Source organism: Apodemus sylvaticus, chromosome 13 (assembly GCF_947179515.1).
Source record: "Apodemus sylvaticus chromosome 13, mApoSyl1.1, whole genome shotgun sequence".
Lineage (NCBI taxonomy): Eukaryota > Metazoa > Chordata > Mammalia > Rodentia > Muridae > Apodemus > Apodemus sylvaticus.
The window spans coordinates 64,068,636-64,094,558 of NC_067484.1; the positions used below are offsets into that span (position 1 = coordinate 64,068,636).

The window sequence follows — 25,923 nt, forward strand, 5'->3', positions numbered from 1 at the left end:
TGCTATTGCTTTCTCCTTTTGCTTCATTATTGGTTTGGGCCCATGAACCCTGATTAGGGGCAACAAAGGAATGAAGGAAGAAAAGACTTACACATGGATGCAGAAAAGCTGGACTCTCTGATGGAGAAATCACAGCACCCTGGCAACTCAGAGTAGCTATTACATACAGTTGAACAGGGAGTGGTATTATCACTTACAGACAAACAAGGCGGCAGGGTTATTATATGCAGCTGACCAAGGAGGAGGATCTAGTTAAACTTTGTAGGAGCAGTTTTTGTAGGGGAGCTTTCTCCAGGTCATAAATTTCTCCAGGAGGAGAATGCTGTAGTGGACATTTTCTGCACACATTGTCAGCATTAGCACTCAGACCCAAGCAAGGCTCTTCTGTCCTCTGAGCCTCACCCAGGGGAGGCAGGCTTTGCCATTCCCAGGGATCTGGAGTTTTTGCTATGGCTGTGCCAAGTCAGACACTACTGGTTTATTCAGGACTTCATTGGTCCCTATTATTGGTCCTACATTCTTTCTTGTGTGTGTGTGTGTGTGTGTGTGTGTGTGTGTGTGAGTGTGTGTATGCTGTTGAAGATCAAATTTTTATGGCCTTCCACATGCTCAGTACACAAGCACTCTTTGAGTGAGCTATGTCTCTAGGTAGGCTTGGGTAAGATTTTAGATATACAATGGTAAAGGAGAAGTTTGCGTTGTTTCTTTTTTTATGTTTTTTTATCATTTTTAAAAATTATCAGTATTTTCAAGTACAGTAAAGTATAAATTATAATTATAATAATGGTTAGCATGTTGATGTAGCTCTCTCTGTGTGTCTCTGTGTGTTTGTATATATCTAGATTAGTGGTTTTTATTTTTTAAGAAGTTGGAATTATTTCCCAGTCCAGTGTTTTCACTTATGGACATATTTTAACATTTTTTCTTTGTTATTACATATATTTTCTTTGTTGTTGTTCTTTGAATTTTTAGGTAAGTTTTTACAAATAGTCTAAGCTGCCTTAGACTCCCTTCTTAGCTCACGCTGGTGTTGCGCTTTAGATCTCCTGCCACTGGCTCCCGTAAGCATTGGCTTACAGGCGAGCACAGTTAACTAGACAGTGCACATTCTTCAAAAGTTTGACAGTTTGCACAATATCCTCTTTGTATAATAGCTTTTATTACCAGTTTCTACTTTTTCCACTACTGGAAATAGTATTGGGTCAAATCCCTAAGTGTAAATACTTCCGTACGTTTCTGATTACTTCTTGGGTTAAGACCTTCTATGTGTATTAGAAAATTCCTTTCTAAAATAATTCTGCCGGTTTACAGCCTCTTTCTTTACCAGTTCTGTTCTGGCCGTCCCTGGTTTTCTTGTGAGTTGAATGACTAAGACTTGACATCTTAGAACTGTCAAAGGGTTGATTATTTTTAGGTCATTGAATTGTGAAGCAGATGCAAAGTTATCATTTCCAGGCCTCCGATTATCCACTCTGGAAACGATAAGCTACTGAGTCTGCTGTTGGCCTCAGTGCCTGCCTGCGATTTTATGTTGTGTGATGTGGGTATGGCTGTTCTATGAATGATACGTTCCTTAACTGAGAACTTTGTGTCCCATGCATACACTCTTTAATAAATGGACACTTTAAAGTCAGTGTCCCCAAGAGAGAGGAGCAGAGAAAGAAGTATCACTCCACAACTTAAGTAGAAGTTACTGGCACAAGAAGGTTTCTCTGTGAGCCCCTGGATGTCCTGGAACTCACTGTGTAGACCAGGCTGGCCTCGAATTCAGAGATCTACTTGTCTCTGCCTCCTGAATGTGGAGTTTAAAGGCTGATAATGCTCTTTAACCTCACTCTTGAGAGCTCAAATAGACCAAGTCAGGAGATACAGGTGAGTTAATTCATTTGATGCCATAAGTGGCTGCTTCTTTTTATTTTTATTTTTGTTTTTTATCCTTCTTATTTTATTCCCGTCATAGTCCCCTTGCCCTCTTTCCAGTCTTACCTTTACAAATGCTTCCCTCCATTGCCCCCTCCCTTCTCCACAAGGAAGGGAAGCTCCCTTGGGTACCACCCTACCCTGAGCATCTAGTAACAGCAGGACTGGGCATATCCTCTCTCACTGAGGCCCAACGAGGCAGTCCAGGCAAGGGGAACAGTATCCAATGGCAGGGAACAGAGACCAAGAGAGCCCTTGCTGCACTTGTTAGGGGATTCACACGAAGACCAAGCTGCACATTTGCTACAAATGTGTAGGGGTCTAGGTCCAGTGCCTGCATGCTCCTTACTTGGTGGCCCAGGCTCTTTGTTCCTCCATGGTCGCAGGGTAGTTGACTCTGTGGGTCTTCTTATGGTGTCCTTGACCCCTCTGACTTGCTCACTTCTGTCCCCCACTCTTCCACAGGACTCCCTGGACTCAGCCTGGTATTGTCTTAGACTCTACCTCCATCCACTGCTGGATGAAGCCTCTCAGGAGACAGTTTTGCTAGGTGTCTGTCTGTAAGCATAGCAGAGTATCATTGTGTCAGGGGTTAACTTTCTCAGGTGGGATGGGTCCCAAGTTGGGGCAGTCTTTGGTTGGCTGGTCCCTGAGTCTCTGTTCCATCTGTATCACTGCACATCTTTTTTGTTTGTTTGTTTGTTTGTTTGTTTTTTTGAGACAGGGTTTTTCTGTGTAGCCCTGGCTGTCCTGGAGCTCACTCTGTAGACCAGGCTGGCCTCGAACTCAGAAATCCACCTGCCTCTGCCTCCCAAGTGCTGGGATTACAGGCATGAGCCACCACCACCCGGCATCACTGCACATCTTGTAGGCAAAGCAAATTTGGGGTTACAGGTTTTGTGGTGAATTGGTGTTCTCTTCTCTCTTCTGAAATTTCTACCTGTGTGCAGAAGGTGTCCACTTCTGACTCTATATCCCTCTCTGGTAGGAATATCATCTAAGGTCACCCCTATAGACTCCTTATATCTTCTCCCATCTCAGGCCTCCAGCTAGTCACTAGAGATGACCGCCTCCCCTCTGATTTCCATTCTTACTTCAATGCCTCTCTTGACCTCCTATCCAACCCCGCCACCGCCCACACCTGATCACCATCCCTGTTCCCTTCCTCACTTCCTCTCCTACTCAGGTCCTTCTCTCCATCCACCTCCAATGGTTATTTATTTTCCCCTTCCAAGTGAGATTCACTCATTATCCCTTGTGACCTCCTTTAGATTGTAGAATGGTTGTCCTTGAACTCATGGTACAGGAGACAATACTGAGTATAACCTCAATGGCTTAGGGTCTAAGATCAACAACTGATAAATGGGATTTCATGAAACTGAAAAGCTTCTGTAGGCAAAGCACACTGCCAATAGGACAGAATGGCAGCCTACAGATTGGGAAAAGATCTTTACGAACCCTATATCTGACAGAAGGCTAATATCCAAAATTTATAAAGAACCCAAGAAATTAGACACCACCAAATCAAATAGCCCAATTATAAAATGGGGTTACAGAGCTAAACAGAGAATTCCCAACAGAGCAATCTCAAATGGCCGAGAAGCACTTAAAGAAATGTTCAGTGCCCTCAGTTATCAGGGAAATGCAAATCACAATGATCCTCAGATTCCATCTTATACCCGTCAAAATGGCTAAGGTCAAAAACTCAAATGATAGTACTGTCATACTGATCGATGCTGTTGAGGATGTGGACCAAGCAAGGGTCACACTGCTCCAGTGCTGGTGGGAGTGCAAACTTGTACAACCTCTTTGGAAATCAGTTTGGTGGTTTCTTGGAAAACTGAGAATAGTTGTACCTGAGGAGCCAACTATACCACTCCTGGATATATATACCCAGAAGATGTCCCACTATACCACAGGGACACTTGCTCAACTATTATTTATAGCAGCTTTATTTGTAATAGCCCCAAACTGGAAATAACCAAGATGTTCCTCAACTGAAAAATGGATACAGAAAATGGGTGCATCTGCACAACTGGAACACTATTTAGCTATTAAAAACAAAGTCATCATGAATATTGCAGGCAAATGGGTGGATATCATCCTGAATGAGGTAGCCCAGAGCCAGAAAGACACATATGGTATGTTCTCACCAGAAAAGATGCTACTTTTTAACAACTTACTTCCAGATAGATCTGTCTTCTTGCATGACCTCTCCCTGTCAGCTCTGCTCATTCTGTTGTCACTAGAATCTTAGTCCCCTGAAACACAGCCTTCCCCAGCAGAGAAAACTGAGTATTCTGTGAGTTATAATGTGTTTTTCTTTCTGACTGTAAGGCCTAGGAATCCCAGATCCCTGGATGGCTCATTTGAATTCATCTGTTTGTAATAGAGTTTGCTTTCCACCGTAGCTTTTGGGAATCTCTTAAATCAGCAAACTGCAATTCTGGAATGTTTTGTCTCCAAAACAAGGTGAAATCTAGGATATAAAGTGTTTTTCTGAGGTTTGGATGTGTGTGGGGGTCACTGTATGATGGTAGGAGAGACCACGTATACAGGGTGTAACAATGAGCGTGCTGACCTGTCCAGGGGTTAGGAAACTCAGGTCCTGTTTTGTCCAAACTCTGATAACCATGTTGTTCATTCTACTTGCTCTGATCGAAACTATCATTTTCTGTAAAATTAGATGGAGTTAATCAAGTAATTTTAAATTCTAAAATTATATCCGTTTTTCATCCTCTCCTACTTCTCGTTATTTCTAAACATCTTTTCTGTCTGTAAATCTTGAAACTTGCATAAAAATCAAATAGTTTCAGGTATGTACGGATTAAATCACACTAGAGATAAGTCATAAAACACTAGTTAGCAGCAGTGAACATGCATCAGGGATTTTACAATTTTATATCACAGTCTTGTTCATATGAACCAAACTGCATATTATAAATACATGTAGGCCTTTGAAATCCTGGTTCCAGTAATAGAGCAAGATGGCTTCTTTCTAATCTATACTTTCCATGAATACAGTTTAGAAGCTCTAGAGAGCCCAGATAGAATAATGAGAAGAGCTGTAATGAGTGGTTGCACACCGTGATCCAAGCACTTGGTAGTTTTACAGTCATCCTAGCAATAGCCTGGAAAAGAGGCTGCAGTTAGTCCTACCTTCCCCCTACAAATGTGGAAATGAATGGCAGCAGACAAGGCTCAACTTGAACCCTAGTCTCTTAGCTGCTGGTGTGAAGACAGAAGCCTAGGCTAGGAGGTAAGACAGTGGTCCAGCTGCAGCACTGTAGGTGCACTTGTGACCTTGCAGCAGACAGTTGTCAGAGGTCGTGCCCTTGCCTTCTTGCCTCTGCTCTAGTATTGGGGGTAGTTCTAGATAATGCTAATTAAAAGCTTCCTGCCTCTCTGGTTGTGTGGACTTGTTACTTTTGCATTCTTTGCCTCTTCTGGGGCGGGGGGTGGTGACTTCTTATGTAGACTTCTACTCTATGGTAGGAGTTCATGTTTTGGTGCTGGATCCCTAACATGTCACTCCTTGGAGGGACTTCAGCAGTGGGCAGAGCACCTGGAAGGGATCTGGAAGAGGCTTCTGTGTCTTCCTGTTCACAAACAAGGAGAGTTGTGTTAGTGACTCTGAGTTTGTTGGGTATGTCTTTGTGACCTTCAAGATGTTTGCTTTGAATTCTACTTGCTATCTGAGATTTGGCAATTGACTTGTGCTAGACCTTAGCTACCTGTCTTCCTTGGAGGTGGCCTAAACAGCTTTTATCTCTTCCCTCTCTTTCTGCCTCCAACCCACTCTCCCTTCTGCTTCCCCCTTCTTTCTTCCTACTTTTTCTGGATTTTTGTTGCCATTGTTATTGTTTTGGTTTGAGACAGTGTCTGCGTAGCATACCCCAGACTGGCCTGGAATTCACTGTGTAGAACAGGGTGACCTTGAATTCTTGGTGATTCTCCTGCTTTACCTCCCCAAATACTAAGATTATTGGCACAAGCCCTTGTGGTCCCAAACTTTATTTATTTATTTATTTATTTATTTATTTATTTATTTATTTATTTTTGGATTTTTTTTTTTTTTTTTGAGTCAGGGTTCCTCTGTATAGCCCTGGCTGTCCTAGAACTCACTCTGTAGACCAGGCTGGCCTCGAACTCAGAAACCCACTGCCTCTGCCTCTCAGAGTGCTGGGATTGCAGACGTGTGCCACCACTGCCTGACCTAAACTGTTTTTTTATTTTTATTTTTTCCCCATATTTCCTGAGCAAAAGAAAATGGTGTCTTTTGCAGTTAATTAATTTCTTTCATATTTGATTTCCAGCTTAAGTAGAATTTAAAGGGTATAATTAAAATTTTTCTTGATCTTTAGTAGGATATAGCTTTTGTTATTTTTGTTATTTTTAAAGATATTTAATTTGTTAAAAACTTGACATTTTTATTAGTCTCTAATCTTTTCCATGTGCCTGAAATAGTTAAAATTCAAAGAAACTGTGACATTCTTCTCCCAAAGACTTTTTAAATCTTTTACACAATTTTTGCGAGGCTTGTTTAAGACTTTCTAAGTAACTAGTACGTGAACTGAATAACTAGTTCCTATTTTAAATTGGACTCTTTGTAGAGTCATTCATGACAATACCCTGCCCAGAATAGCTGTATGACCTCGGACAAGCCATTAAAATTTGTGTCTCATTTTTCTCATCTGTAGAATGAGGACTGTATTGGTTCCTATTTCCTTGAGTCCTTGGGAAGAGTAAATGAGTTATATAAAACAACATAGGTCAGGACTTGGGACAAGGCAAATGATTGGTTGTTGTCTTGTCATTATTTAAAAAGCAAAGTGCAAGACAGTTAAAAGCAAGAACTTATTTTTCCCATTAGCAGTCTGTGGACAATGTTTAGTGGTTATAATGAGCCTGTCTTTGGAGTCAGTCTGACCTGGATTTAAATCTTGTAGCCCAGCCTTTCTCTGGGTGGCATTTGAATAATGCTGTCCACTTCCTGAGGATGAGAATCACAAGCAAGTGTGATGAAGCACTTCAAACACCTTGGCGCACAGGAACTGACTATAAGTGGTCATTGTCATCTTTCTGTTAAAGCCCAAACTGGAGGCATTTGAGTCTGAGCTCCCAGAGTTGCTCCCGGAATCTGCGCAGTACAGAACTGTGGTTTGGCCTCCATGGGAACAGAGAGGCTGTGCAATAACTTGTTGAGTAACTATGGAAGACTATATCAAAATAGAGAAAATTGGAGGAGGTGCTTGTATGGTGCGTAAGAGTGGATAACTACAGGCCATGGTGGTCTTGAAAGTGAGGAAGGAGTGCTTAGTTCTGCAATTTGGGAAATCTCTTTAAAAAGAACTTCGCCATCCAAATATAGTCAGCCTTCAGGCTGTATTCATGTAGGACTCCAGGTTGTATCTAAGTTTTGAGTTCCTGTCCCTGGATCTCAAGGAGTCCTTGGATTTAATCCCTCCTGGTCAGTTCATGGATTCCTTATTCGTCAAGAGTTACCTGTCCAAAACCTCCAGGGGATTGTGTTTTTAACTTCCTAAGAGTTCTTCACAGAAACTTGGAAAACTCAAAATGTATTGATTGATGACAAAGAAGCAATCAAAATGGCTGATTTGGGCCTTGACAAAGGGTTCAGAATAGAGATAAGCGTGTGCATTCATTCCTCTGTTGAGGGACATCTGGTTTCTTTTCAGCTTCTGGCTATTATAAATATGATTGCTATGAACATAGTGGAGCATGTGTCCTTATTACATGTTGGAGCATCTTCTAGGTATATGTCCAGGAGTGTAGTCCTCAGGTAGTAAGTACTATGTCTAATTTTCTGAGGAACCACCACACTCATTTCTAGAGTGGTTTTACCAGCTTGCAATACCACTAGCAATGGAAGAGTGTTCCTCTTTCTCCACATCCTCACCAGCATCTGCTGTCCCCTGAGTTTTTGATCTTAGCCATTCTGACTGGTGTAAGGTGGAATCTCAGGGTTGTTTTGATTTTTATTTTCCTGATGACTAAGGTTGTTGAACATTTCTTTAGGTGCTTCTTGGCCATTCAAGTTTCCTCAGTTGAGAATTCTCTGTTGCTGGGCAGTGGTGGTGCACACTTTTAATACCAGCACTTGGGAGGTCAAGGCAGGGGGATTTCTAAGTTTGAGGCCAGCCTGGACTACAGACTGAGTTCCAGGACAGCCAGGGCTATACAGAGAAACCCTATCTCAGACAAGAAAAAAAAAAAAAAAAAACAACCAACCAACCAACCAAACAAACAAACAAACAAAGAAAAAACAAAAGAAAAGAAGAAAAGAAAAGAAAGAGAATTCTCTGTTTAGCTTTATTCCCCATTTTTTAATAGGGTTATTTGGTTTTCTGGAGTAATAGCCAGAAGCTGGAAAGAACCCAGATGTCCCTCAAGAGAGGAATGGATACAGAAAATGTGGTACATTTACACAATGGAATTCTACTCAGCTATTAAAAACAATAATGTCATGAAATTCTTAGACAAATGGATGAATCTAGAAAATATCATCCTGAGTGAGGTAACCCAGTCACAAGGGTACACATGTGGTATGCACTCACTGATAAATAGATATTAGCCCAAAAGCTTGGAATACCCAAGATACAATTCACAAACCAGATAAGGCTCAAGAAGAAGGAAGACCAAAGTGTGGATGCTTCAGTGCTTCTTAGAAGGGGGTACAAAATACTCATAGGAGGAAATATGGAGACAAAGTGTGTATCAGAGACTGGAGGAAAGGTCATCCAGAGACTGCCCCACTGGGATCCATCCCATTTACATTCTCCAAACCCAGGTGCTATTGTGGATGCCTGGAAGTGCTTACTGAGGGGAGCCTAATAAGGCTGTCTGCTGGGAGGCTCTGCCAGAGCCTGACAAAGACAGAGGCTGATGAGATCACAGCCAGCCATTGGACTGAGCTGGGCGGGATCCCTGATGGAGGAGTTGGAGAAAAGACTGAAGGAGCTGAGGGGGTTTGCACTCCTGTGTGTGTGTGTGGGGGGGAGCAATAGTGTTAACAGTCCAGAACCCCCCCCCCCTCCCGGAGCTCCCAGGGAACTGGATCGCCAAAGAGTAACCTATGGAGGGACCCATGGCTCTGGCTGTGAATATGGCAGAGGATGACCTTGTTGGACATCAGTGGGAGAAGCGGTCCTTGGTCCTGTGGGGGTTCGATGTCCCAGTGTTTGGAATGCCAGGGCAGGAAGGCAGGAGTGGGTGAGTGGGTGGGGGAGCATCCTCATAGAGGCATGGGGAGGAGAGATGGGATAGTGGGTTTCCAGAGGGGAGACCTGGAGAAGGGATAACATTTGAAATGTAAATTTAAACAAAATCCAATAAAAGAGGAAAAGAAAAAGAAAGAGTGTGCATTCATGAGGTAGTGACACAGTGGTACCAGTCTTTGAAGTGTTGCTGGGATCTGCTCGATAGGGACCAGATCTCCAGAACTGGCAACTAAGAAGCCACTATTTGGTGGTGATTCAGAGACTTACCAACTTTTCAAGATTTTCAGAGCTCTGGGAACTCCTAATAACCAAGTTTGGCTGGAAGTAGAGTCTGTGCAGGACTACAAGAATACATTTCCCATGTGGAAGTAAGGAATCCATGTACCCCATGGCAAGAATTTGAATGAAGCAGCTTGGATTTGCTCTAGAAAATACTAGTCTATGATCCTGTCAAACAAATTTCTGGCAAAATGGTCTTGAAGCACCCTTACTTTGATGACTTGGACAATCAGATTAAGGAGATGTAGCTTTCTGTGGAAGTCCCTGCCCGCTGTGGCAGGGGAAGAGAGTAGCATTTGCTGTTGGCTTTCTTCCTATCTTCTTTTCTTTAGTAAGCTATCATTTGGCCTTTTCCTAATTTCATACATACAACTTAATTAACATGTAAATATTATTCCATATGAATTTAAATATAATAACTCTATATGTGCTCTTACAAAAGCACAAATTGAAGTCAGGCTTGGATGGTGTACGCTTGTAATCCTAGCACTCAGGATGCTGAGGCAAGAGAATCACGCCTGCACTGACTAGCAAGACTTTGACTTAAAAACGAAAACATGCTAATGATTAAAATTGGCACATTTTCATCCAGTTTTTATATACAGATTTCAAATGTTGTCCACAGTATTAATACAGGTATACATCCTTTAAAAAATAACATTTCATCACAAATGCCTTTTACACTAACTACATAAACTTCAAAGCCATTTATATTCATTGCTGTATAATGTTTCATTAAGTAGTTATAACTTGCTTTGCTCTTCAGTGCTGAATATTGAAGTTCTTCCTAATTCACAATGCTACTCACTGTTACAATGTTACAAAGCGACAAAAGGTGAAACATCTTCATGTTAGAACCTTTCATGTTCACAATATTTTTACATATGTAACTGTTCATCTGGTCTTTGTGAAGTTTCTTACTGAGCCACTTCTAGATACAATGTATTACTTTATCCTCAGGACCCAGAGATTCCTCAGGGTTCAGTGGCTATTTATTGATTTGATGAACATATTGTTATATTATTTCCCAGGAATGGTAAGAATGTTACGATTTTATTTTATTTTAAATTACTGCTAAAGCAAAGTGATTTCTTTTCAAATGCAGAAACAATAAGATGTTAATGAAACCATTAAGCACAGGTAATATATTTTATCCTAATATTTCATGTATCACTGATTTATTATTATCTACTGATTTTTAGTTAATAGAGAAAGGGATGGTTTTCACTGTGGCATTTTCATACCTGTATATGTATATATACATATACATACATATATATATATACATATACATACATACATATATATATATATGTGTATATATATATATATATATATATATATATATATATATATATATATATATGTTTCCATTTGGGCCCCCACAATCTTCTGTCCCCATCCCCATTTCTATCCTCTCATTGGGTCCCTCACCCTATAAGTAAGTCACTCCTCCTGCATTTTTGTGTCAGACGTATTTTACTAATCTCCTTTGGTCCACACTTTAGGCTTTTTCTTCCATGTGATAGTCTCCCTTTTGCTTTATGGGCTGCATGCACACATAAATCTTAATTCATGCATATAATGTAAATCTATATTCTACATATGAGATAATGCATACAATCTTTGTCTTTCTGAGTCTAGCTTTGCTTCCCACCATGAAAATGTTCATTTTGTTCTTCTTTATGGTCGTGTAAAGCCCTGTTTTGTGTGTGTGTGTGTGTGTGTGCGCGCGCGCGCTGCGCGCTCTGCGCGCTCATACCACATATCCTTTTTCCAGTCATCTGCTGAATGGGCCTCTAGGCCTTTACTTCCATAATTGTAAACAGCAGAACTGAGACATGAATATGCAAGTATCTCCATGGTGTGATGACTTGGGAGCTGGAGGATTTGATGAGACTAGTTGTATTGTATTCTCAGCATGGCGCTGCAGCACTCTTAGCCTGCCTGCTGAGGACCAGTACTTCCTTTGATCCGATTCAAGTTCTGTCCCTGTTGTTGACCAGTGCTGTGACCTAATGAAGATTGGTTCACATCACCAAGCTTCTCTTTGAGGTGATGTAACCAGCAAGGGAAATGTCCAAGGGGCATCTGTGGTCGCATTTCCTGTGGGCCACTGGACACTGACTGAAGAGGGCCTTGTGGTCTCAGAGGTCACCACTTGTCTTTAGGTCACAGGAAGACTGGAAGGTTAAACACTGGTGACACAAGCATGCTGTGTGCCGTGGCAGTAGCTTTATAAGTCTCATTTAATCCTTAAAGGTAACATTGCAAAGCAAAATGCTCCTTCTGTTATCTCTACCCCAGTCCAGGCATGGAAACACATTCTTTGAGATAAGTGCTCATTGTAGAAACAGCTGGAGAAATTCAGGTTGAAATTCTAGGTCAGCTACTCAATAACCATGTGGCCTTCAGTTTTGTACTCTGAAACTGATTCCTTCCCTGGAAATGATGAGAGTAAAAGTTGCTTACCTCATAGAACTGTTGAGAACATTAAACATGTGGGCAAGACGGAAGCTTGTAGTCGTTTGTAATGAATCGGTAGTAGCCTTGAGGATACTGAGACTTCCTGAGATGGGCTTTTTTTTTTTTAACTAATGTATGGCTTCAGGAAATGATGCTTTGTTCAAAGGAAACACCTGATTTGAAGACATGCATGCAAATATTAACACAGAAGTCTGAATATGGACAGGAGTAGAAATAGAACAAAAAGGAGAATTATCTAGGAACCCATTGGATCTATTGATTTCCTGAGCAACAGTTAGATTTGTATATTGTGCTAGGGGCAATCCATTGATAAAATAGACAGACACTGTGGCTCTCCATTTTGTCTCAGAGTGAGGAAGGAAAGTGGAGAAGCTGTACTTTGGCTTAAGTTTGATGAACAGGAACTTGATAGAAGCCTTGTTATTTTTTCATTTGTCACAACAAGAGTAGGTAATGGTCTCTCTCCTGGTGCCAGGCACTAAAGGCACTCTCCGCTGGAGGATGAGAGGGAGTGCCTTGTGATTAGGACCAATACAAATGGAGAGAGGAGGAGTAGTGAACTTGTCCCATGGTGGAGCCCTCTAAGCAGATGTGGAAGTTCAGTTGTGGTATTGTCTCAGGTGGGGTGTGGCTCTGAGTGAGAAGCTAGCCTTGATTAATGGTGAAAGAAAGCTGTGTTTTACATGAAGTTCAAATCAGGAGAAATAAAATTGTGTCCAGGTCACATTTCTAGATAGTCAAAATAAGGGCAGATCGAGTCTTGTTGGAAGGTAGAGAAGGAACATGGTAATCGAAGCGTACTGGAGACTTGATGCTTGTCATGTTAGCCTTCGGAGGGAAGGGCCACAGGAATGGAAGTGCCAGGTTTTCTTCTATCTGGCTGTAGATTTCTCTAAATCAGATGGGCTACTTCTCAATTTTTTGCTGAGGATTTTCTTTCTGGTTTAGAAAATATAAGTCTTTTCCAAATGTTAGATTTTTTTTTTTTTTATTTTGGGAATCTATTATTTCCTGTTGCAAGTTGTAAGAGTTAAATATTCCTTCGGGAAAGAGAAAGATTAATAATATGAAGCAGACGTATCCAAATCAATGTTAACAGTTAATGTTATGCAGTCACACCTAAAGATTTGGCGTGATCAATGAAAACAAAAATGAATCCTACTGAAGAAGGTACCAACTAGCATGGAAAAAATTATTTCAAAGCTCTTGTACCTGACTGGTCCTATTTGAAAAGTATTGTATTTGAGATAATTTGTAGATGTGATTAGATATTGACTCAAATATTAAAATTCATGACATTTTGTTTGGGAACAGGACTAAAATATCTGATTTGTTTATCAGAATTTTCGAGCCAGAGTCAACAGGGGAGGGAGAAAAGCTCTTGGTACACATCCAGCCTTGTAATAGGCTTTTCACACTCTCGTCTGAACTCCCAGCCTAGCTGAATTCCAGACTCTTCTGCTTGATTGCCTTGAGTCAAATGGAGGCTCTGTTTCTTAGTTACTGTGTGGGTTTGGGTGCGATGTTGACTGTCTCCCAGCCTTGGTGTCACCCTCGAACGCAAATAACAGCCCTCTAGGGCAGATGGGAGGTAGAAGGAGGTCTGGGCAGGTTCACACACAATGTGTGGCACACAGCATGTGTTAATAAACCTTTCTTATTGTTATTTGGTCCTATTCCAGTTTTATAGATAAAGCTAGCTCGAAACTGAGAAGAGCTGGGCATCCAATTAAAAGGTGCTTTATTGTGATAAAATATTTCTTTCTGGAGAGCTTTGCTGAGTGTTTCTCTTATATTTTGATGAGAAATCTGTACATAGATAGCTTCCTCCTTTCACCTCTCCCCATCCCTTCCTCATGCCTGTCTTTCCCTCCTTTCCTTCACAAATAACGCCCATCCTATGAGGTCCTAGTGTAGGTAGGACTCAGCAGTAGATATCCATAGCATAGCATCTTTCTTTGATCTCATGGAATATACCTTCTCACTGGGAGTGACAGACAAAGCAGGGTAGTTTAGAAGCTTGGAGATTGCTATATGAGTGCTGTAAAGACAGCGGGGCCTGGTGATTTGATCTGGGCTGGCTGGATTGTGTGAGCCTGGGAGGAGGGGCTAGAGCAGTTGAGCTGTGAATGCTGCGGAGAGCTAGGGTTGCCACTTGAAGAGCTAGGGATGCTCCTCTGAGAGAACAGGCAGTGAGAAAGAAGGCACTGGCAGGTGTCTGACTAGGATGCTGGCATGTGAGTCAAGTCTGTGGTCAGAGGAGAGTGCAGAGGCTGTGGCTGAAAGACTGGGGTGGAAACGGACTGGACAGAGCCTGGTGAGCAGGATAAAGACAGGACCACAGGTCATGCTGGGAGTTGAGGCAGCCAAGTGTTATTACGCTACCTCTTATTCATGTCTTCACAAGTCTGCACCGTTAGCATGATGATTCTGAACGAGTTCTACATTTTCCATCTTAACGGAAAATGGGAGTTGAAAGGTTGCGAAGTTTATGGAGTAAATTTGCTGCATATATTTTTGGTAAGTGTCCAGTGGTTTATAATGTAAACTTCGGCACTGAGAAGTAATTATTGACTAACTCAGTATTTGTTGACTCATCCGGATCTGGTGTGTGTGTGTGCTGCTCACTCCCTCCATGTCATCTTTCTCCCTCTCATCCTTCCGTCCTTTCTTTGTTTTGTCTCTTCATCTCTGTGGCAGCTCTTGTGATGCTGAGCTTCCCACCCACACTTCAAGGATGCTGAGCCTGAGGCAGACTCCTTGAGGGCAGTTCGTCTCAAACTCATTCTAGCAATTCATAAGTTATAAGCTGAGAAGCTTTACAACCCATCAGCCTTGAGCACCTACTGTGTGTTAAAATTCTGCCCGAGAGATTGGTGGAATATAGAGGTAGAAGGCAAATTGATGATTGATTGGCTAGCTGGTGGGTTCATTCATTCATTCCATGGACAGTTATGGTGTCTTCTGCGTCCCAAGGTTGTATTCTTCCTCAGGATGCATTCTTGTTTGTTTGCCTTTTTATTGATACTCTGTGTGTTGGGTGTGGAAGTTGGGGGTTGGGGATATCAAATGCCATGGTGTGTATGTAGAAGTCAGGACAACTTTGTGAAGTAGTCTCATCAGCTTTTACTTTTGTTACAGGGTTTAAACGTGGTTGATCAGGATTTCATGGCTAGTGTTTTTACCTGCTAAGGCACATCATCAGCCCATCCCTCCCCCTCTCTTTGTCAAGACTGAGTCTCATGTATCTCAGGCTGATTTTGGAATTGCTATGTAGCAAAAGATGACCTTGAGTTTCTGCTCCCTCCCCTTTCCACTATCTCCTGAATGGTGGGGTTGTAGCCATATGCCATTACACTTGATTTTTAAGCAGTGCTGGGGTTGGAGCTTTGTGTATGCTGGGAACCTGCTAAGCTACTTGTCCAGCCTCAGAGGATTAGGAAGATTCAGGGGGTGCTGGAGAGATGGCTCAGTGGGTAAGAGAACTGACTGCTCTGAGGTCCTGAGTTCAAATCCCAGCAACCACACGAAGCCTCACAACCATCTGTACAACTACACTGTACTCATACACATAAAATAAATAAATAACCCTTTAAAAATATTCAGGGGAAGCACAGCTATTTAATTATTGTAAACTAGCATTTTTACACTAGGAATCTTGCTTATCAGATTAGATACGATTTTACTCCCAAATCACCTCCATGTTGCTATCTTTATTCAAAGAGGAGGCAATCGAAGCATAAAGAATTTTAAATTTTGCACAAAGTTTTACAGCAAGCTTGGATATCAACCAAAGGTCTTCAATAGAAGAATATTAGCCCATGGCAGTGTCATTTGTGGCTAAATAGGAGATTTTATGTGCTATTGTCTCTTCCTGGAAGAAGTGGCACTAAGGATGGGAAAGTGTGGGTGTGGGTAGGTGGGGCACCAGGAACTTGAAAGGTGGGAAGTATAGTCATTCTGTTTCCTTCTCTGATCTGTCCAGTCCCCTGTGCTAAATGATTAACAGTGAGACTTCTGTGTGTAGCTCCTTAACCCCTAGCCTTTTCCTGTTTGTCTGTGCGCTCCCTCTTTTTGTCTCTGGGAGTTGTGACTCATAACCGGGCTTTGGAGTTTGCATCTCTCCTCTGGTTGCTCTCCCAGGTCAGTCTCTCCTTGCATGTCTGACCTGCCCTTCCTGTCTCCTTTCATACTCTTTCCTCTGTAAGTTACAACACTGCTCAGAGATGGTCTCATCTTCCAGTTGTTTTTCATTTATCCATGAGACCAATGACCTCTGTGTGGGGCCATCTCGTCCTGTTGGATCTCGATGCTGCTGGCTGCAGCCTCATACGTGTTGTGGCAGTTGCTACTATTAACATGTGGAGATCTTGTTAATTAGGTTTTCTATTGTGGTGATATAATACTATTATTGACCAAAGCAACTTGGGGAGGAAAGGGTTTATTTTGCTTTCACTTCCATGTCACAGTCACATCTTCGAAGGAAGTCAGGGCAGGAACTCAAGGCAGGAACCTGGAGGCAGGAGCTGAAGCAGAGGTCATGGAGGAGTGCTGCTTACTGGTTTGCTTCTCACTTTGTTTTTATACATTCCAACACTACTTGCTGAGGGATAGCACCACCCTCAAGAAAATACCCTATGGCTTGTCTATACACCATTCTTTTTTTTTAATTTAATTTCATTTATTTTGCTTATTCACTTTATATCTAGCTCACTGCCCTCCTCCTGGTCACCCACCACAATCCTTCCCACATCCCCCCTCCCTTTCTCTGAGTGGATGAGGGCTTCCCTGGGTATCTCCCCACTTTGGCACTTCAAGTCTCTGCAAGGCCCTTCCTCTCCCACTGAGGCCAGACAGAACAGTTCAGCTAGAAGAACAAATCCCAAGTACAGGCAACAGCTTTCGGGAGAGCCCCTGCTCCAGTTGTTTGGGACCCACATGAAGACCAAGCTGCACATCTGCTACACATGTGCAGGGAGGTCTAGGCTCAGCCCTGCATGCTCTTGGAGTGGTTCAGACTCTGAAAGCCCCAAGGGTCCAGGTTAGTTGACTCTGTTGGTCTTCATTCTTATGGAAACATCTTCTCAAGTGAGATTCCCTCCTCTCGGATGACTCTACCTTGTGTCAAGTTGACAGAAATTTAGCTATCACAGGCAGTATTTGCTCCAAAGCCATGAACCACAAGAAGGAGTTATCTCCAGGGGGGTCTTTGACACCAATTTTTTTTTTATCACTCTGATAATTAAGTGAGCAGCTTTCTTATTAAGAGCTCTGCATGGGCATACCTTTGGGGAACTGCTCTGATGTCTGTAATTTTGTAAGGTCTAATATGACTCCCTTTGGAGCCTCCCAGGTAAATCAGAGCTTCCTAAGGGAGTGACAGCTTGATTATAAAATAAACACACTGTCTGCAGTTAGCCATCTTAGGTTTCGACCTCTCCTGAAGACACACTTTGGTCTTGCAGTGATAATCACCAATTCCTCAGAAACAGAGAGGGCTCCTTGTGAAGGGGTTCAAATGTGAAAGGCTCCAAGGCTATATAGAATGGATGTAGTTTTAGGCATCGCTGTCCTGGCATTAGGGACACATGGCCCTGAGGCGCCTTAGTTGCCTGCGCTTTGATAAATGGGGAAAGATCCCCCAATAATAGAGGAAAAAACATTCTGAAAGTAGGAAGATAATAAAATCAAGCTGCTCTATGCTTTGTCAGTCCGGAAAGCTTTTAAGGCGCATCTAAAAGGTGGGCGCACTTAATGCTTGCTCTGCATGCGGGCCTCGTTGTGTGATAAGGGGTATAAATTTAGCCTCTTTAAGTCTGATCTCTCGGGGGTGAGATTTGAGAACTAGAATAAACTTTATTTGGAACTTGTATGGACGGGGCTTTGGCCCCTCCTTTTTCCTTGCCCTCACTCCTCCCTTTCTGCATCTAACTGTTCTTCTTAAGAGTAAAGTGGTACGTAGGGGAAAGAGGGAACAAAAAATCAACTGCCACATTGTGAACATAATTGATTCAATAAATAACGTCTCTGAATTCCCAGGGCAAACCTCAGAATCTTTATTTACGTCAATTAGTGGCCCAGTAAGTGGTGGAGGTCTTAATTTAGACGGATGGGATAGATCATGGCTAGTTTTCCCTTCCCAAGGAAGAATGTGCTTTCCTTGTTTTAAAGACATGCCGTCTGTATGTGCACCCTGAAAAACTAAAACGTTTGAAAAGAATTTATGTGGCAGTTTTCATTCGTCCTGGAGGTAAAAGGACATTTACTTATTTAATGGGATTGTTGGAACAAGAATAAAATTGAAACAAGGAAGAAAAGTCCTTGTCGGTTCTATCAGGGCAGGGATTTTTGTCTTAGCTGTTTAGCATTTAATATTCAGAGCACACAGTAGGCACATGAAAAACATTTGCCAGTTCTGTTGTTGAATAAATGGATAAATGAACAGAAGAAGTGAATTCTATCCTGGTCTGGTTCTTAGACTCTGTTTGGCTTTTTTTTCCTACTGCTTTTTGCACCACTGGTCCCCACCTCTTTCTCCCTAGGGATTTAAGATTTATTTTTAGTTACATATTTGTGAGATTGTTCATGTGTGTGACTGCAGGTGTCTGAGGAGGCCAAAAAACGATGTAGGATCCCCTAGAGCTGGTGTTTCAGGAGGTCGAAGGCTGTCTGGTGTAGGTGTTGGGACTTGAAGCTGGGTCCTCTGCAAGAGCAACTAGTGCTTTTAGCCAGTCAGCCATCTCTCCAGCCCCAGTAGGAGACTAGTTTTAAAAGTACAGTTTGAAAGAACATCTCCAGGTATGATTAAGGAGAGAGAGCCTGCTTCATCATGCCCAGATGGGCGGAGCCGGAAGGGATCTTAGAGATGTTACAAAGGTACTATTTACAAATTTTTGTGAATTGCATCTTAGAATCGCATGAATTGTGTGACCAATGTCCAGATCCAGGCTGTCACTGTTAGGACTAAGGAGCCTCTATCTATCGTAGACGGTTCTGGCTGGTTTGGTGTACTGGAAGTAGATAGCATTAATCCAGTTGGCCCCATAGTTCTTTGGCCTTGGTAGTCTTTAAGGCATTTCTTGGTAAAGGTGACCATCCTAAGGTACCCAGCGGAAAAACTGTGGGCTGTAAATAGAATGGAAGTGTCTTGACTCCGATGGCCATGCTGCTCGTTCTGTGGTTCATGACTGGGAAGACCTTCAGGATCATATGCCATTTATTCTGCTTTCGTGTGTGTGTGTGTGTGTGTGTGTGTGCACACGCGCGCACGCGCGCGTACGTGTGCATGTGTACACACACACACACACACGTGTGTGTGTTTTGTGTATATGTATGTGTACATGCATGTGTATCTGTATATGTGAATATGTGGATGTTTGCATATGTATGGTATATGTTCATGTGGGTATGCATATGTACATACATAGGCATCTTCCCCTCTCATGGTCCACCACATCTTTCTGAGATGGGTCTCTACTTGAACCCAGAGCCCATGGATTTGGCTAGAATGGCTTGACAATGAACTTCGTATATCCATCTATCTGTCTCTGCTCCCTTGTCTCCCAGGGCTGGGACATATAGATGTGTGGCTGACTTCTCTCTCTCTCTCTCTCTCTCTCTCTCTCCTCCCCCTCTCTGTGTCTCTCTCTGTCCCTCCCTCCCTTTTCTTTTCTTCCTACCTTCCTGCTTGCTTTTGCTTTTGTTCTTGTGGTCGTTTTAAAGAAGTGAGTTGGGTGTTTGAGCTCCGATCCCCATCTGTGCCCACGGAGCACTGTGCCCACGCAGGCGTCTCTCCAGCCCCTGAGATAGCTCACTGTGTTCACCAGTGATGCCTTTATTCCTTCCATCCCTGGCTCTTGGCTCACACAAACACCAATGGCGGGGCCCCAGCCTTTCCTTTGTAGGCTCACCCAGCATTGCCCAGCCCTACTTTACCTTGAGGTAATCACATGAATGGCTGTCAAAGATTCAAAACTCTGCCCCCACCCCCTCCCCCGAGCCATTGAACCTGCTTTTCTGGGATGGCCTGAGGAGCCATTTAAAAATTCCTGTCATTGCTATTATTGTTCTTAGCATTTCTACTCTCTGAGCAGCAGGCCCCCAACTTTCTGGATCCTACCTCACAATTATGCCTCAGCCCTATGTTTCTACAAGGAAAGCTATTCTTTAGCCTACAGAACTGGACTCCAAAGTAGGGGCGAAGAATCTGCTATCTTCTTTCCTCCAAGACCCACGTGATAGACAAGGTGGTGGGGCATCCTGGGAAGGAGCAGAGCAGAGCAGAGACTGGAGTGTGTGTCTGAAACCAGCATGGATGGACGTCTGCCTGTCTGCACCACCACAAGAGAGCTTTTGGCACAGACTTAAAGCGCTTTGGACGTCTGTGCTCTAACTAGGAAAGGGGCTTTGTCTGTTTCAAACAAGATGTAGAAGTGGAGATGTTCATATGGAGTCTGGTGGACAGGGCTCTAGGGAGGGAAGCAGGGTCGCCAACTATGATACAGCTGCAGCAAAAGTCTCAGCTATGCCATGCGGAGCTATGGCGGTGCAAAACCCTCAGAGTTATTTGCAATCGAGGGAAGAGAGCCATTATATGTTCATATCCACCAGCCATAGGATATGGGCTGGTCCTGGGGAAGGGGCGTGACCTTAGGTGATGATCCGCCTTGGCTGAGATCCTGAGATCTGTGCCCGCAGCAATCCCTAACAGGTTCTTGTGGATGGGGAAAGAGTGCCTTCATCTTGGAGAGCATCTCAGTGGGATATGGCAGGCACCTGCTGCCCACACCAAAATGCTTGAACCTTGGCAGGGAAAGCAGCCCGATTGTCAGCATTCGGCAAACATTTACCGTCGCCATTATCCCAGCGCCGGCAGGCTGTGCCACTTGCGAGACATTGCTTACCTTGGCTTGGGCTGCATTCTGATGTTGTAAGCAGATTCTCAACTCTGCTCTGCCCACCTCCCAAACAACTCCAAGAGCATGTGGAGAAAGCAGAAAGGGGATTGCTGAGTGAGATATTACAGAAATGTTAGGGATGACTGAGCCCTCTCTTCTGCAATGAATATGTGGTTGGGACCTGGATTTCCCGAAGGGAAAAGGTTGTGATAAATGTAATAGTGCTTGTCTATGAAAGATGACATTTTGATCTTTCTTTCTTCTCTCCACAGGGAATTAGAATCATGGAGATGCTGCTAAAGGAACAGTGTGGTTCCCCTTTTGTGGAATAAAAAGTCATCAGTGAGTATCCAAAGCAAAATCAGAATTATTTACTCAAGCCGTGTTTTCATGCTTATAAACCTGGCATTATGAATCAGCCTCCCTGAGCTATTCACGCTCCGCGTTTCCCAGGGATACCCATAGAATACTATTTCACAGGCATTTTGTTATCTGTTCAGCGGCTTTATTTGCTTGGCTCTCTGATTTTCAAAGCAGTTTTGTACTGTGCGCTGAGTTACAACTGCTTTCAAATCGCTAAAACTGTTCAGTATAATCTAGCATGATTGAGGCCCTTGAGGTGGCAGAGATTTGTAAAGGCGGCTCTCAGGATCAACTGCAGCTTAGTTTAGTGTTCTCAGAACAATAAAAAGAGAGACTTAGAGCTGTAATTGGGGCAGGAAGGATCACAAGAATGTGTTGATTGGCCCGGAAAACAAATACATCTTACTAGTCTGGAAACTAATCCCCAAGATCAAAAGAATGAAATTCTCCCAAATATGCAACTTCCAGAATGCTGACCTAAAGTGGTGTGTGACCTTTATGCTTGACCTTAAGTAGTGGGTGGCCCTCCAAACAAGGGGAACTGAAAGAATTGTATGTAAATCATCTTCAGGGCAGGAGTATACAGTCTATATGAAAAGGAAATGGATTTAGCGTTTATGCTTGGATTTTAGCTCCAGGGAATCTCATTAGGTATGTGAAAATATGAAAAATTTCTCAAGCCAAAATACTTGCGGAGATACTTGCTAAGTAAACACAATGCACTGCTTGCAATACTGTTCTGAAGGAATCTGAATCTTAGGAATAATTCTTGGGCTCTGGCTTGAGGGCCTTGAGTGATTAGGAGTGTTTGTCATGGGTATGGACTCGTAATTCATAATTATCTTAGGCCAGCGTGAAAGCACACTACACATGGCTTCCTGTAAACAACCTGCTGGCCTAATTGTGGTATACAATGAATTCTGAGAGCAATTAGTCAAAGAAGGTATGATAAGACCATTCACATACACGTACCTGGAGTTTCAAAGCATGCCAGCCATGCCTCTGAAAGGACATTAGTTGGAGACATTAGTTGGAGGGTTGCATTTCCTTTTATTTGCATGTTGAACGATATTCTGATGAATACTTAGCTATATACACTTGACATATCGTAGATTTCAGTGCTGCTGGAGGGCTAATTAAGGTAATTCTATTTAGTGCAGGCACAGCAAATGGCACGGCTCGTAAAGTGTTGGAATTGAATCTTAAGTATGGTTTGCTCCTGTATTTAGCCTATTCTTTGAACAAATGAGAAAGACCTTGGCAACATGGCCCTGTTTTTCTGTGCCGCCATTTTTGAGATTCACTATATTACTTACTCCACTTACTACTGTGATAAAATACTTTACAGAAGGAACTTTAAGGAGGTAAGATTTATTTTGGCTTATATTTTTAAGAGGGGATACAGTACATTGTGGTGGGAAGACATGGTGGCGAGACTGTACGATGGCTGGTCACGTTGCCGCCATAGCAGGGAGCAGAGAGACATGAATGCGCTGCTCATTTCGGTTCCTTCCTTTCCCCCTCTGTATTAAATTCAGAATCCTAAGCCATGATACGGTGCTACCAAGACCCTGGATGTGTCTTCCCTTCTCAACTAAATCTCTTTGGAAATATCTTCACAGACTCACCAGGAACTCAGTCTCCCAATTGTGACCCTCTCTTCTCCCTGGGGGCTGTTGGCCATTGGCAGGGAGGATAAAGGGAGGTGGGGCAGGGTTTGGATGGCCCTGAATACCAACCAGCTTCAGTGAGACAGCTCAACTTTAATTGGGGTGAACACGGGCTATATAGATTTGGGGAGTGAGTAAGGAATTCCACAGTGTACATACACTATTGGCTAGGATGGAGACCTGGGAATGCTTCATTTACATAAAGAGGAATACCAAGAACCTGCCTACCAGGTTCTTATTATGGGGGGGAGGGGATGACATGGCCACAGACTACATGACTGTCCTCAGAGGTAGAGGGCATGCACTGGAGCATGTAGGCTGAGAGCAGGGAGAGAGCTGCCCCACTCCTCAGATGAGATTTTTGGGGGGGGGGGTGTTGGGCACATCTCAATTTTGCTTTTACTCCAGGCCAACTCCCAGATTGCACATCTCCACATCCCCACATCCCCACACCAATCACCTCTGAAATCCAGTCAGTAGGCAAGCAGGTCCATCCTTTTCTTCAACCTGACACCCAGACACCTCACTTTGAACTGTGACGCTTTACCCTTTGTCATCAAAGGCTCGTGGCCATCTCACAACTTATTGTAATAATAACTTCTTCTCATTACATAATAAAAGATGACAGCCCCCCCCCCCAAAATAGCTTCTGATAGATACAAAGAAAAACAAAAACATCTGCCAGAGCAGCAGCCATGTATTAGATTTCCAGATGTGTTAATCTGTTCAAGTAACACAACTGCACCTTGTGCAACAGCTATGACTAGAGTCACCAGTTGATTAAACTCACAATAATCAACTGCCATTCTCTAGCATCCACCTCTTTTCTGCACAGGCCAAGTAGCCTTAAATGAAGATACGGTTAGAGCCACCGCCCCTGTGGCCTTGATGGTCACACTTATCTCCACAGTCTCTCCAGGGATTCAATAATGTCTTGCTTCACTCTTGTTCCAGATAGAGACACCTCTAATGGCTTCCATTTCTGTTTCAATCTTAATAGACCCCACTCTCACTAAGTACTAATGTGCTTGTGCACTTGGGCACTGATCCCATCTCACTCAGGGAGTAGGATCTGAAGTCAGCTCAAAGTTATGTTGGGAAATAGGCAGTCTATGTTAACATTGGAAAGGTATGCTGGGGAAATAGGCAGCCTATGCTAACACTGGAAGGGCAGATGCCTGCTTGTTTCCAAATTTTGAATTAGTGGTCTTGAAGTTTTAGTGAGCATCAGAATCATCTGGAGGATTTTAGGTGGGCTCCTGAGCTTGTCTTTGGGTACAGATGGATGCAGTCAGTGTTAGGACATTGGGAAAGCAGATAGCTGAGGTTTCAACATGGATGGGTATACATCTATCTTTCTATCAGTCAGCAGAACAGGTTTCATACTGATTTTTGAAAATCAAAGCCTCTTCTTGCATCTATCTATCTATCTATCTATCTATCTATCTATCTATCTATCTATCATCTATCTATCATCTATCATCTATTATCTTATTGTAGACAAGCTCCAGGTTAGAACAAACTCACCTGAAAAAAGGCTCATGCTAACTTGTGGTTCTAAGTCAGTTTGGATTTAAAGCTTTGTTAATAAAAATGAGTAAGTTTAAAAAGTTTACAGTGTGGCCTGTTGACTTTCAGCCATGTGCAGCCTGTGACCCATGTGACCCAGGATAGCTATGAGTACAATTCAGTACAAAATAGCTAACACCTTTAAAAATATTTTGAAGTTTTTATTATTATTACTATTACTACTACTAATTGTTTATTATTATTATTATTAATTATTATTATTCTTGCCTGTGTGCATGACTCGATTATGCAGTTCTTTTTTTTAAAGATTTATTATTATATGTAAGTACACTGCAGCTGTCTTCAGACACACTAGAAGAGGGCATCAGATCTCATTACAGATGGTTGTGAGCCACCATGTGGTTGCTGGGATTTGAACTCAGGACCTTCGGAAGAGCAGTCAGTGCTCTTACCCACTGAGCCATCTCATTACCCAAAAACTTTTTTACATTTATTTTATATGTTTGATTGCATCCCTGCATGTATAACACACATGTGCCTGGTGGCCGAGGAAACTAGAAGACTGTGGATGCCAGATTCCTTGGAGCTGGAGTTGTGGAAGTTGTGAATCACCATGTGGTTGCTGGGAATTGAACTCAGGACCTCTGGAAGAGCAGTCAGTGCTCTTAACCTCTGAGCCATCCCTCCAGCCCGGATTACACAGTTCTTCAGTGTGAACTTTGTAGATAATAATGTAGTCTTTACAATATCAAAAGATGGGACATTTGGATTATGCTTTTTTCTTTTCACCATACGGACTAACCTATGACTTGGGCTTTTCTTGGTGTATGGGAAGCTGTTTACTTTATCACACATAGCCATGTGGTGGGGTCTGCAGAGTGCCAGGACTTCCAAGTGGGGAAGCATTTTGTGCCATAGAATAATTCCTGTGTTTTTTGCACAGAGCAGAATGTCACAATTCAGAACTCGCTTTCTTAAAGGAGCAAAAGTAAATGATATATATATACTCTTCACAGAGACATCTACAATTACTGTAAACTGAAGACTACTATTTAAGCTTTAAGCTGTTCCCCAAGTCAGCATCATTAAGTTATTATTTATATACAACTAAATTGATGATTTAATTGTTGGTTTTGAGGTGTACCATTTTGTGAAGTGTAAATAGTTCTGTAATCATTACAAATCAGATTTGGAAAACTTTGATTTCATAGCCCAGCTACAACCTTATTTTCTCCCCTCCCCATGTTCTTGACAGTGCTTTTGTAGTTTAAATTCCCTCTGTCTGGATGTAGCTTTTTTACTTTCTCAAAAATAGCTTTAGGAAAAATAAGTTGTAGGAGGGGAATGTACTGTTTCTTATGAGATGGAAAGCAATAAAATTAAATGGAAAGGGACCAGCATTTGGGAGGCTGAGGCAGGATTGCTGAGAGTTTGGGAGCAACTTGGGCTGTGGAGTGAGACCTACTGCAAAAATAAAAATAACAATTTAAAAGATGGCTTATTTGGAGAAGGCACTTGCCGCTAAGCCCGATAACC

At 42.6% G+C, this 25,923-nt stretch overlaps 1 protein-coding gene across 5 annotated transcripts in view; it reads left to right on the top strand.

Moving 5' to 3' along the window:
• Window positions 1-25,923, top strand: part of Prelid2 (PRELI domain containing 2) — a 99,198-nt gene that overhangs the window by 70,571 nt on the left and 2,704 nt on the right. For all 5 annotated transcript variants that reach the window (XM_052155862.1, XM_052155858.1, XM_052155860.1 and 2 more), the window contains one exon: window positions 21,097-21,166. In XM_052155862.1, the coding sequence (XP_052011822.1) occupies window positions 21,097-21,124 (28 nt within the window). In that variant the 3' untranslated portion in view covers window positions 21,125-21,166. The remainder of the gene's footprint in view (window positions 1-21,096; window positions 21,167-25,923) is intronic.